The following is a 15,017-nucleotide window of genomic DNA, read 5'->3' on the forward strand; positions in this document are numbered from 1 at the left end:
AAATAACAGGGATGCATCGCATTTTGTGTAGTAAGACTAGAAGAAAAAGGGCGGGATTTATATTTCGAAATATCTTAGTCTCAAACATCATTGATGAACAAAAAATAAATAAAGACGTATGTGCTTTGTGCACCGAAAAATATCAGGCTTTTTAACCATCTGCGTTCACACAGAAATAAATTGCATTTTTAATATAAATATCGATAGCACAACTACAAAGATAGATGACACACCAGGATAGGGAGGCTTGGGCGCTCAAAAACATGATAAACACCGACACATCATTTATGTGCCTTTCCGAAGTGAGGAGCCTGTAATTCAATGGTTGTCGTTGGTTCATGTCTGTCATATATGTTTTTCGTTAATTGATTTGCTATAAATTCTGCAGTTATTTTTCTAATTTTTTTTTTTTTAGTTTCAGAAAACCATCAACATACTGATGTTTACTTGATTAATTTCATATATTTAATGTCGGGCCTTTTATAACCCACTTTACGATAGGGGAATGTCGTATTGATGAAAGCCGTTCTGTTGCCTATAGTTGCTTACATCTACTCTATGTGAACTTTGGTGGGTAGGTGTCGTCTCATTGGCAATCATACCTCAACTCCTTATTTTTATATGGAGAAGAAATTTGATTTCTTGTGGGTTGCTTTCTGTAATTTTTGGTGCATGATATATACTGTCAAACATAAACACGCACCTCTAGATTATTATTATTCTGAATTCTCATTTTCAAATATACATTTTTAGTAAAATAATGTATAACCATCAATTTCATTCATAACTACATTGTCTAAAAAAAATCGCAGTTTGAATGTCAGATTGATTATGCAATGCTTTATATTCAATTTGACATTTCATGTGGTATGCACGTTAAATCTGGTTTTCCACTATCAATGGATGTTTCATTTTCAAAGGTAACGACTGCCAGAAACCAACGCCTAAATGAATGACATAAAAGTCAACCAGTTCTAATGGGCATGTTTTGAGATCTGTTTTGTACCTTCTAATTTGGCCTCTATCCATCTATTACATCGTGTTTTTACAATGATGTTGTTTAAACTTTAGGACTTAAAAATGTTTTTCTGCAGTCGATTCTTTGGCATTGCGATAATACTTGTATGTGACAAAATGTTGCCTGATATATGTCTGCCATGGTATTCGATGACTTAATTTTTAGTTAACGTTGTGGTAGTAAAAATGTCTCGCAAATAAAGTTGCGTTATCAATGACGTGGTGATGTAATAACCGTTAGATCTTGTCATAGTCGTTCACCAATAAATTTCGTATGTCTTAACCGTTGTTTTAAGAACAACGAGAGGAGTTTTTGACGTGAATTTGTCTCGCAACAGCATGTTCATATATTCATGCCTACAATTTTTTAGCTGATTTAAGCGTGGGATACGTTTGGTTTTTTTTTAAATTAAATGATATGTTCTAAAAGAGGGGCCAACGATACCAGAAGAACATTCAAATGCATAGATTTAAAATAAATTGACAGCGCCATGGCCAAATAAGAAAAATAAAATTTTTCAATTGTGCGACTTAAAAAAATCCGGTAAGTGAAATGACCCCAGTAAGTCAGGTATTGCTTTTCTCTAAACAGAAAGAAGTACGGCAAACATCAAAAGCAGTAATATGAGATCAATCATGGTTTTTTTTAAATCAGCAAAATATGTGTTACAAATTTCTGTCAGTATAATTTTTGAACAACAAATACTATTAAATCAATTAGAATTGTATAAATTGTTGAAGGCAACGACAGCAGATGTTCAAGGGCCAGACATTACCTGATACTAATCTTACAAAATCTTTGCAGACAAGTACACAAGAATCAAATATGTGTGTTTGTTTGTTAATTTTGAGATATTTGAATTCGTCCTCTTGTTTTATTAAAAACCAGTTACCTTCTTAAGGATCTATGATTTATTGTCGTACAAAATCCATATTTATAGTTAAATACTCTTTTAACAAAGATCAGCATGAAAAATGTTGTTTAGTGTGAACACGAATCGTCAGTATAAATACTCACAACAAGTTATATGAACCCAGATTCTCTAAATGGTTAAGCCTTTCCTGTTCTGGCACAATTTGAAGTGTCATATGACTTTAAATGGTGCGTACACGTATTTATGAAACCCTCAAATAATAGTCACTTTGATTTTGTTCGTAAGTAATACATCTGAATTCAGATATAAACAACAAGGTGATTTACAATCATGTAATTTGTAAAATTAAATCTAAGATAATAATCATATAATTTAATAAACGAGAAACCCGTTTTGGCCGATTAAAAGCTTATCAGTTGCTCTTGCATCGAAATCAGTTGGAAGACAGATTTAAAGACCATTTTTAACATGCAAAGGCCCAAACAGTAGATCAAATACATATAAAACTGAAGCAATGTATGCTATGTCAGATAACTGCGAGTACTCTCAGATCTGTTCATTGTGTCTTTTTGTGTCGGAATGTATAAGTACCCGGCCACGTCCACTTGTATTTTTGTCTATCTGATGAGTTAAGCCTTTTTCAACTGATTTTTATAGTTCGTTCTTATGGTGTACTGTTATACCACTGTCCCAGGTTAGGGGATGGTTGGGATCCCGCTAACATGTTTAACCCCGTCACATTATTTATGTATGTGCCTGTCCCAAGTAAGGAGCCTGTAATTCAGTGGTTATTGTTTATTTATTTATGTGTTACATAATTGTTTTTCGTTCATTTTTTTATATAAATAAGGCCGTTAGTTTTCTCGTTTGAATTGTTTTACAATGTCTTATCGGGGCCTTTTATAGCTGACTATGCGGTATGGGCTTTGTTCATTGTTGAAGGCCGTACGGTGACCTATAGTTGTTAATGTCTGTGTCATTTTGGTCTCTTGTGGACAGATGTCTCACTGGCAATCATACCACATCTTCTTTTTTATATACTATAGGGTAGAAAAATCTTTCAAATAATTCAACATCTTTTAAACGCTCAAGTTGAATTCAACATGTTTTAAACACTAAATTTATAATTAAACATGTTTTAAACACTAAATTTATAATTAAACATGTTTTAAACACTTAATTTACAAAAAATACATGTACCAATATTTTAAACCAACTCGAATGTGTTCACTACTAGACTGAAGATACCACGAGCAGTGAAATTGATCAAGTGATGATAAAAAAAAAAGGCGAAAGGGATATTCAAACTTATATGTTGATGACAAACTGACACCGCCATGGCAAAAAACATAAAGCGACTGTTCCATGTTTTGTTAACATTTTATTTATAATTATGAACATATCAGTGTTGACTACTGGGCTGGTGATACCCTCTGTGAATTAAAACTCCACCAGTAGTGGCATCGACCCAGTGGTTGTAAATAAACTAATCATAGATACTAGGATTGAAATTTTATATTTACGCCAGACGCGCATTTCGTCTTCGATTAGTGACGCTGGAATCAAAGATGATCGCTTGCTTATTTTATATGCAGTATACTTGGAAACTAAATCTATTCTTACACCTGCTTTCGAAAATCTAATTTGTTCATAATACTTTTATGTAATAAACTGATTCAAATAAATTCGGACCTTCCCTTATCTGATCACCAGCATGCCTAAAGGTATTACTCCAAAAGGTATTGTGAGGTGACACGTCCAGGTATTCAAACGATTTCCTGTCGGGCTTGTAAGTTCATGCATCGTTTCACTTCTGAGGGTATTGATCAGTGTAAACTTGAAACTTTCCATTTTGAACTATCAGGTGTATAATATACATCTCTTTCTTGCGTGTCCGATAGTGATATACTAGTCCTTACTAAAACTCATACGCTTGTTTATAAATAACATTTCTGGTGTAAAGAATATTATTTATAAAAATCTGAATAATTCCAAAAAAAAAGATTTGATTAAATAAAAATCTGTTTACACATTTTTTCCAAGGGTACATTTGGAAAAATGTAAGTACTCGTTGTCAAAAGTGAAGGACAGTTTGAAACATACAAGAAATATTGGTTTAACAAAAATGTACACACTTGTCGACCATTCGTTTATACGCCTGGATAAAAGTTGTTGAACTATAGATAGTTGCAATTTAAAATTATATACATTTTTACATTGAACATAAGAAAGAAACATACATTTTGTTTAATTTGGGGTAAACGTTTTGTGAATAGACTAGTCCACGTATGTCAACAGTATGTTATCATGCGATGTCGATGGACTATTGTATACCAAAAGAAGAAGAAGAAGAGAACCAATTTGAATTAAATACAGGTCGATATTTAACTTGCTTTGGTTCATCAAAGTTATGGACATAGTAAAATCACAGATTTATATTTCAATAAGATTGTTCTCGAACAAAGGAAGGAATTCGTCATCATCACAATTGTTGGGTATAATGTATAATAATGTGAACATGGTTTTGAAAGTATTGTATGCCACATTTCCTGTTCCGACCTGCATGTTATGTATGCCACTGGACGTACACTAAATATCCCAAGGGATGTGAATATTTTGCTGGAAAACTATTGAGTATCAAAGTTTCAAATTAATTTCGGGATTTATTTTCTTTCTTGGTATTTAATAACAGAAAAAAAAATAAACTGCTTGTCCGCTTTAGGGGTATTCTTGCCAGATAACAGACTTATAGTCATATTAAAATATAGGGACAGATGACATTAAATTGGTTCTGGGTTTTTTAAACGTTAAAATCGTTAAAAAGATGTGTCTAAGGTAAACGAAACAAGAACCCTGTAATACGAGAGCATAGCATGTAAACAACCTTACATACGTTTCTTCTTAATATGGTTGTATTTGAAATCTTTTCATACAGATTGACAACTCATGGTCCGATATGAATGTAATATTTGCCACAAGACGCCCATAGTTCTTTCATCATCTTATTCTTTGATATTGCTGTAAACATCGATGGTTCACATCCAAACAAAATGGGAGTAATGTACCTGCAGAGCTTCTCCGTGTTATACACTTGTGAAATATATAGACGACATTTCGGTATTGAAGGGAATCTACATCTCACAAAAAAGATTTTTAAATAACGATTTTGAGTGATCACCTACCAAACTAATATAAACATATGGCAAGATATAACCATGCAGGAATTGAGTTTTCGTCAGACACAAGAACTGATCACTCTCATAAACGTATACGTATATGCATGCAGTTTCAAATATCAAGAACAAGCGGTCGATGTCTATAGATCATTGTTAAGTCCGTTTACTAACTGTTCACAGTCAGACATGTCACTTGTTCATTCTTGAAAGCCTTCATATTCCCCGTCCGACGATGGGAACTCTTTCTGATTGTGTTGACTATAAAAGCTTGTATGATGATTCTGTCGTTTATCTGTACAAGTGGTTGCATGTCCTCTCCTTTCCCAACAAACAAACTAACGAAACGCCTCTAGTCTGCTTTCTCTGGAGCTCTTCCTCAATGGCGCTTATACGTCAAGAAACTTACATCTATACTAGTAAAGATTGTTTCAAGAACAACGATGTAGGGACGAACTATTATAAATTCGTCAGAATCAGTTATACACGACTAAAATATAAGTTTTATTACAACTACAGTATTACTTTTTTTGGATTAAAGATGGCTATCCTGTTCAGAATTACACAAATATTATCATAGAAATTTTTTTTTTAAATGTTAAAAAATCCTCAAAACAAAATAGATTTATTATATTGTATGTTTATCCATTAATAAAATAAACGATAATTGGTATTCATTTCACAAATAATTCGTGTTAATGATTGTCCAATGAATTCAATTATGTAAGAATGAAATGTTAAAAAGAAACTTTAAAAAATCATGCATGTTGTATGTTGTATTTTTTTTTCAATTAAAAACTTTAAAATTGCGACAGTTTTATGATTGTTAGCATTTAAAAACAGCCAAATTTGAATACAAGTTTCAGAAATTCTGGTAAAGTATATCAAACAGATGTGCAATGGTATATCCTTATCAAATTGGAAAATATTACATTTATTTTTTATTAAAGATTAAAAGTACTATTTTTTACTTCCTATTTCATTTCTTTACGCTATTTGGTGCAAAAAAAAGTGATCAAAAATTTTATACACTTTTGGAATTACGAATCTGAATTTTATTTTCAATTAATTTACACAATTTAAATATACATGTAGTATCATTATGCTCATCGTTTGTTCAATCTTAGTGTATTGAATACGGCATACTCTTTCTGTTTATCCTTTCCAAATAACAACATTCATACATGTGTACGCTTGAATTCACACCTGTGGCTAAATTGCTCCAAGGTAAACAAATTGGCCTCAAACCGAGAAATATGCAATGACTTTACAAAATAATAAACACACTCTGTTCACACATAATATATTTGCATTGAAATTGTTATCAAAACTATAATGGTATAAAAAAAAATATGAATAATTTTCAGTTCAATATCAGCAAAAATGTTCAATAAATATTTTATCAAAAATCTCAACAATAATTTATGAAATTAAATCGAAAACATTTACATTTGATAATTTCATATAGGAAGTTTCATTCAATCAATACAAAACGGAACGCGCATATTTATTTTCTTTCATTCTTAAAGTGTGATTAATAACTACGACCATCCGTCTTCTGTACGCTTTTACTTACGTTAATTGTCGATAAGCAATAAGACTTTAACAGATATTATTTTTTCCAAAAATTTAACAAATCGGGCTAAAACGTCACAACCCACTCACGTAGGTCAACCAAAAATGTTACAAATACTTGATTTTCTCCGTTATTAGAAGGAATATAGATTTAAAACTTTGTGAATGTGTTTTTATTTTAAGATGAACATATTTAGATGATAAGTAAAAAATCGCAGACTTTCCCTTTAACATGCATGTAATATTCTTCTTTGAATGTTAGATTTCCATCAGCTTATCCTGAGCTTAAATTTTTGAAGTTTACTCAAATTTAATGAATGACGTGTCCCAGTATATTTAGGTAATGTGTGTATTTCAAAAGAGTTCGTTTGAGAGTTCAATGCAATCTTTTTGTTTAAATAAACGATAAAATTGAGAATGGAAATGGGGAATGTGTCACAGAGATAACAACCCGACCAAATAAAAAACAACAGCAGAGGGTCACCAACAGGTCTTCAATGTAGCGAGAAATTCCCGCACCCGGAGGCGTCCTTCAGCTGGCCCCTAAACAAATATATACTAGTCCAGTGATAATGAACGCCATACTAATTTCCAAATTGTACACAAGAAACTAAAATTAAAATAATACAAGACTAACAAAGGCCAGAGGATCCTTACTTGGGACAGGCGTAAAAATGCGGCGGGGTTAAACATGTTTGTGAGATCTCAACCCTCCCCCTATACCTCTAACCAATGTAGAAAAGTAAACGCATAACAATACGCACATTAAAATTCAGTTTAAGTGAAGTCCGAGTCTATATTTATGTTTATACCTGTATTTAGCTGTGTAGATAACAACACATTGAAAGATGAGTAGATGCATGAACACATTTACTTATAAACCGTTTATGAACTGTTGATTGTGAGTTAGTTAGAAGCGTCAATGTTTGATTAAACGTATTTTGAGTATTATAGTAGTTTTCATTGCGTATTAATTTTGGCTAAGCTTTTATTTAACATGCATGTAATATTCTTCTTTGGATGTTAGATTTCAACCTTCTGATCATGGGTTGAAATTTTAGAACTTTACTCATAATAAATGAATCTCGTTTTCCTGTTTATTAAGTCACTGTGAGTATTTCAAGCGAGTTCGTGTGAAAGACTGATTAAGCAATAACTTATAGTTCTCTTGTTTTCCTTTTTTTCGTCTATTTCGTAAACCCAATACAGTCCCTTAACACCCTTTCTATTATAAAGGAATATGCTATCTCCAAGATGCATGTATATTGATACAGTTTTTGTATTCTTGTATGGGGGAACTGGAAATTATAAACAGGGTATTGTTTAATTAATATCCCCATGGTCAAGACGATACTTTCATTTCATCTAAATTTGTCGAAGTTATTGTCGTTATAGATACACCAATATTCTAATATTCTACAATACGTACACTACATGTAACAATGTGTTATTAACGTCCCAAACGTTTAATTAACAAGATCATATTCCATTCAATTTCAATAGATTTATTTTTTAAAAAAAGAAACATCTCGAGATTACCCAATTTTGATTTGGTGATTAAATCTCTGTCGTTTACACCTATATTTTCTCTACATATCAGTTTCATGGAAACAATTTGTATGATCTTTCTTCTTTTTCTGAAAAAAGTGCATGTATATAAGACAATCGAATTTTAGTGTGCTATATTGATTGAAAACAAGAAAGGAGATATCTATATTTATTTTTATTTTTTTATATTATTGAAAAATCTTGTTACAAACTACAATTAATACAATTATCAAGATAACTGCATATTTGATCAGGTACAATATACCTACATTTTATCATATATATTTGTCATATGTTTGTCACTTGACCTATTAGCTGATAATTTATTTAATTCACCGAAGAAACAATTCACGTAACGGTTTATAACACGAGATTTAAAATTTGTATAGGCAGATAATACGGCTTTCGAAAAAAACATTTTGGTGGAACAAAGCTTGAAATAAATAAGGTTTGTGGTTTAAGTACTGTTTAGTGAAAGTTTATCTAACATACAAAACTATTAAGACTTACAATTTTCAATGCAATATTTTAAACATGTTATATACATATGTAAATGCTTCAATCCACCGCCAGTTCTTCTTTAGATTTTGTCTATGTATAGTTTAAAAGAAAGACGAAATATACAAAATGGGTGTTCAAACTTTATTGTCTGGCATAGCCAAGACAACAACAAAAACCAGACAAAAACGACAAAAATACTAACAATAATACACAAAACACAACATAGAAAACTAAAGACTTAGCAGTCCGGGTTCTGGGCTCCGGAAAGGTAAACAGATCATTGTACATGTCCTAAGTGTATGAACTTGCTATCGGGTAAAAATCAGAATAACGTACAATTGTTAGAAACCCGTCTAAGTATTGCTGATTTATGTAATACACGCCAGTAGTGAGCTGAAATGAATTGTCATTGCTATGGTCATGTTTATAAATTGTCTGTTTACAAGACTTTTGAGTTTTTGAGATGATGGGGCTTTTCTGCCTCGGGAGTAGATTGCCTTGGCTGTGTTTGGCAAGACTTTTTTGGAATTTTGGTCATCGGTGCTCTTCAACTTCGTGCTTTGTTTGGCCTTTTTTTACTTTTTTTTTTAGTCAGGCGTCAATAATGGGCCTTTGGTAGATGAAGAACATATTTGGCGTAAATACAAAATTAAATCCTGTTATCTATGATGCGTTTATTTACAACCACAGGGTCGATGCCACTGCTGGTGGAGTTTCAATTTCCCTAGGGTATTACAAGCCCAGTAGACAGCTGACATGAATTGTCATTGATATGGTCATGTTTATAAATTGGCTGTTTACAAGACTTTTGCGTTTTTGAAATGCTGGGGCTTTTCTGCCTCAGGAGTAGATTGCCCTGGCTGTGTTTGGCAAGGCTTTTGGGAATTTTGGTACTCGGTGCTCTTCAGCTTCGTGCTTTGTTTGGCCTTTTGGACTTTTTTGGATTAGGGCGTCACTGATTGGTCTTTTGTAGACGAAGCGCGTGTCTGGCGTACATACAAAATTTAATCCTGGTATCTATGATGTGTTTATTTACAACTTAACTTAAAGGATACTACAGATACAGTTAAGTCGGCTTCATATCTTGACTTACATCTAGAAATTGACAATGAGGGTCGGTTGAAAACAAAACTTTACGACAAAAGAGATGATTTCAGCTTTCCAATTGTGAACTTTCCATTTCTAAGTAGCAACATTCCAGCAGCACCTGCATACGGGGTATATATCTCCCAATTGATACGATATTACTTTTGTAAAATACTAACAATAATACACAAAACACAACATAGAAAACTAAAGACTTAGCAATCCGAGTTCTGGGCTCCGGAAAGGTAAACAGATCATTGTCCATTTCTTAAGTGCATGAACTTGCTATCGGGTACAAATCAGAAAGGCTTTGGAAAGGTAAACAGATCATTGTCCATGTCTTAAGTGCATGAACTTGCTATCGGGTACAAATCAGAATAAAGTACAATTGTTAGAAACTCGTCTAAGTACTGTTCATTTATTTAATACAAACCAGATGTCATTGATATGGTAATGTTTATAAATTGGCTGTTTACAAGACTTTTGAGTTTTTGAGACACTGGGGCTTTTCTGCCTCGGGAGTAGATTGCCTTGGCTGTGTTTGGCAAGGCTTTTTGTAATTTTCGTCCTCGGTGCTCTTAAACTTCGTGCTATAAATGGCCTTTTGGACTTTTTTGGATTCGGGTGTCACTAATGGTCCTTTTGTAGACGATGCGCGAGTTTGGCGAAAATACAAAATGTAATCCTCTTATCTATGATGAGTGTTTTTACAATCGCCGGTTCGATGCCACTGCTGGTTGAGTTTCAATTCCCCGAGGGTATCACCAGCATAGTAGTTAGCTGATATGTTCGGTAGATAGGTTACTATTCTAAGAATGTTTTCAGTTATAAATACCATTTTTACGGATAAAATCGTTTACAAAATTTTTTATCCAACTATAACAGTAAAGTTAACAGTTTTTGTACTTTTCCACATGGAGTGGCTAATATATATGTTTACGATCATTTATATCTATCATTTATATTAAAAAACATATTATAATGTATATGGCAATCCGATTAACGTTCTGTCAAATATTTAGAGTACTAGTATGAGAGACTGAATTCGAAAAATGTATTTTTGATCAAGATCATTAAAGGAGTAGGTCCGGTAAGGGCCGATTTTGGCCTCAAAATATAGCAGTTTTACAAAATCGTTAAAATATAAACTTTTAGTTATTTATTGGACAGTAGAATGCTTCTGCTACATAAATATGGGCTGTTTTTGACAATACAATGGACATATATCGGGTACTAGCACCATTAAGTCATGCTAAATTACTGAAATCTTCACAATTTTAGCATTTTAGTTAAATTTTAGACGGTTTCCGTCTTAAATGAAAGTGGCCGCATTCGTGTTCATTCATAATATTGAAATGTAAGTTGTATTTGGTGATAATACATAACATATATAAAGGTTGAGGATGAACACGGATGCGGCCACTTTCATTTTTGACAACAACCATCTGAAAAGTGAATTTTTTTGGCATATTTAATGGATTTTTCATATTTAAGCTTGAATTGGAGTGTTTTTAATGACTAAATCTTTTAAAATCTTTCCAAAAAACTTATTGAATCAATTGAAATAGACACTTAAGTGTTTAAAAAGTGTCCAAAATCTTTCGTTAGATGAACTTGAAATTTGAGGCCAAAATCGGCCCTTACCGGACCTACTCCTTTAATTGTTTTTCATCTTTGACGTGGTCGAGCTTTGTTCATATAATGTATAGTAACCTTTCCCTGTATCACATACATGCAGTAGATATTTTGTTTGCTTAGTCATTAGTAATTATGACGGACGGGTAAACTTAATGTCTTGAGAGGCAGTAAACAACGTCTATTTCATTTGATTGTATAATTTCAACTCAATATAATAACGTATTATATCATAATAAAAAAACGTTAACAATGGATAAAAGAAAACGGCAGTAAAAGTAGCGTTAACGTTTTGCGTAAGTTAAACTGTCTCTAAAACATCGACCGTAACATCATAACTTAATTTTGCATAGAATGCCTGTATAGCCCGCTGTTCCTCTGTTCCTCTGTTTTGTGTTATATTAAGAAAACAATGATGATTCTACATGATTGATAACTTTACCTTTATTGTTCATTGTTATTTGTGTTTATTATCATTATTTGTCAAAGCGCTTTCTCATGTCATTATAATCAAAACAAAAGTCATGTATGAATAATGCACCAAACATCTAATAGTTCTGTTTCAAAGTAAAATGACGTTCCTTGTATAATACAATGAATATAGCGTATGCTATAAGTTAGTATAACAAGTATACGTTTCTTCAGATTGGATACAAATGTATTAGATATAACCACAAAATGACAATTTTTGATCTAACTTTCAGACATGAACAGATCAATTTTAGTTGTTGGAGTGAACATAGGGAAACTATATTCAGGATACACGTTTTCTACTAAATCAGATTTTGACGACAACCCTAACCATGTCAAAACTTGTAGATGGAAATCGGAATATTTGAAAAAGCTTTCTGAAGAAACACCAACGTCTATACTTCTCAATGCAGAAAAGGGCTTTGAGAGTTTTGGTTACGAGGCAGAAGTTCAGTACATGTCATTAACTGAGGAAACGAAAGAATCTGATGTGTATTTTTTTCAACATTTTCTTTGTCAAACAAAATGGTATCGAAAAAATGGCAAAATGTTCGTGAAACCTACGAATCGTTCTGATCCCGTTTTGTTAAAAACCCTGATAAAGCATTCAGTATCTTACCTCAAAAAACACTTTGATTTAAAAGTCATGAAAAATGCTATCATTTTTGAGGAAAATGAAATTCTATGGGTGGTAGTTTATCCGGATAAAAACGAGTTTGATCTACGTTTTACATTTCATGAAGCGTGTTTAACCGCGGGTATATGTGAGGAAAACTTCGTTCTTATTGGAGAGAGCCTTGCCATCAAATCTTTTACCCACCACATTGAACCATTTAAAAAAGATGAAATAGATAGAAGTCTACCAAAATGTACGGTCATACTGAATTGTACCTTAACACAAGTAAGACCGAATAAAGCTCTTCAGATATACCCCCAGGTTCTTACAATTTTAATTGGCATATCCTCAGTTATCGCCGATATAGAAACCGTGATGACAAAGCGATTAGGATGTTCTATTTTTAATGATCTGACTGATATCAAATCTAGGTGCGAATTAATCTATGATATTGAGGAGAAACTAAAAAGTCTTTCAATGAAACCATGTGATTCTGTTAAAATTAGACTTCCGATATCTGTATTAGGGCATATGAGGAAACATATAACAAACTCCTGGAAAGAGGGATTTCGATTACAGAATGATTTTCTGTGCATTGACAGCACAGTAATACATGAGGTGTTTCAAAACGCATTGGAACCTTTGCTGAATCATTTTAAAAGGGAAATCACTGTTTTGAATAAAGCAACCATCCACAAAGTTATTCTTGTTGGGGATTTTTCGAGATACATTATGACAAAACTAGTTTTTCAAGATAGCTTTCCCCAATATGAATTCATTGTACCATTAAATTCATATATATCGGCGACTATCGGAGCAACCATAGCTGGACATGAAATACAATCTGATAAATATGATAGTTATATACAATATGTTCCCAAAATGTCATTTGTTGGGACGTCGCATATTGAACCTGAATTACTGAGTACACCATCAGGTTTGGACGATTTACTCAGTGAGAAAGCTGCTGCCAAAGCAATCATTAATACTACAGATGAAACTGGCGATGATTCACTCTGTGAGGAAGCTGGTGCAAAAGCCAACATGGATACCACTTATGTAACTGTCGATAATTTACTCAGCAAGAAAGCTGCTGCCAAAGCAAGCATTGATACTACTGATGAAACTGTCGATGATTCACTCAACGAGAAAGCTGCTGCCAAAACAAGCATAGCTACTTCTGTTGTAATTGACGATAACACAAATTTATCGTTCTTACCAGATCCAATACGTCCTTCCAAAATTGCTATAAAGCTGCAGGATCTCTATGAAAGTGAGTATACCGATAGCTTGGCGGCTATTGAAGAAAATGAGTTTGACGATGCTAAATCTAAAGAGATTTTGCTACATATCCTTCACGAGGCTTATGATGAATGCAGAAAGCAAGCTTATGCTCAAATTAACACAATCACACAGTTATTCCATCCGACCGTCGGGATAAATGATATAAAAACGTCCCTACCGTCGGACGTTGTCAAACCATTGATAGAGTATAGAAGAAAAAATGCTTTGAAATATCTACCAGGATTAATCAAATCATTCGTAGAAACATTGTCAAACAAGATCAACATTGCTAATGTTCAGTTGTCAGTCTGCACTTCCTTTATCGAGAAAAGTATAGAGTGCTGCTGGCTCATGTGTGTTACGGAGCCACCGATGTTTCTGAAATTCAAATGGAATAAGAGTGAACAAATAGATTTAGACGAGGTAGAGATCGAAGGAGGCGATGGAAGATACGTTGATAGCATGCGATGGCCTACGCTGTATCTTTATGAAAATGGACCTCTGATGAACAAAGGCGTTGTGAATGCGAAATGACAAAAACATACGATTTAACTTCGCTTACACAACTTTTTTTTAATATTTGCTAGTATAAATGATTCATATTCAGTATCATAGGCGGATCCAGGGGGGGCCTTGGGGGTCCGGGCCCCCCCCTTTCGTGTGAAAAATTTGGTTGATTATATAGGGAATCACTGAAGCATGACTGGAGAGGGCCCCCCTTAGGTCAGTCAGAGGGCCCCCGCCCCCCTTAGGAAAAGTTCTGGATCCGCCACTGTGTATTATCGAAGTCTGTATTAAATACTCTGGTCACTTATTTATAGTTAGAAGATAATTTCATTAAACAACTAGTGAAACATTAAATATATGGGAAAAGAGATCAGTGAACAATTTGTAGACAGTTTCTAGACAGGATAATATTGGCTAGCGTAACCATGCAAAGCAAGATTAGTTGAAGTTGAAGCGATGTTAATGCCTTTAATTATATTAATAAAAAAAATTACTAGGGATATCAAAATTTTGAAGCCTAAAACAGATGAAGAGAATTTTGAAAATTTGAAAAAAAGCTTAAAGATTACAGAAATAAAAGTTGCTAGTGTTTATAGATATCCCTTCTAAGGGAAACAACTCGAACAAATGTATCGCTAATAACAGAGTTAATTACGGAACTGGAATATAGACTATATGATTGCTCGCTGTGTTGAAGATCCATTTATAGTGGCCTTGTGCTGTTTTCTG

General features: G+C 33.2%; 1 protein-coding gene across 1 annotated transcript; it reads left to right on the forward strand.

Annotated features, from left to right (window-relative positions):
• The first annotated feature begins 8,528 nt into the window (after positions 1-8,528).
• Positions 8,529-14,401, forward strand: LOC143051163 (uncharacterized). The gene is made up of 2 exons (XM_076224162.1): positions 8,529-8,636; positions 12,115-14,401. The coding sequence occupies exon 2, from the start codon at positions 12,117-12,119 to the stop codon at positions 14,313-14,315; it is 2,199 nt and encodes a 732-aa protein (XP_076080277.1). The 5' UTR covers positions 8,529-8,636; positions 12,115-12,116; the 3' UTR covers positions 14,316-14,401.
• Positions 14,402-15,017: the final 616 nt, after the last annotated feature.

Source organism: Mytilus galloprovincialis, chromosome 11 (assembly GCF_965363235.1).
Source record: "Mytilus galloprovincialis chromosome 11, xbMytGall1.hap1.1, whole genome shotgun sequence".
NCBI classification, from domain to species: Eukaryota; Metazoa; Mollusca; class Bivalvia; order Mytilida; family Mytilidae; genus Mytilus; species Mytilus galloprovincialis.

Coding starts and splice junctions, on each gene's coding strand:
- LOC143051163 (XM_076224162.1), top strand. CDS start 12,117: ATGAACAGATCAATTTTAGTTGTTGGAGTGAACATAGGGAAACTATAT.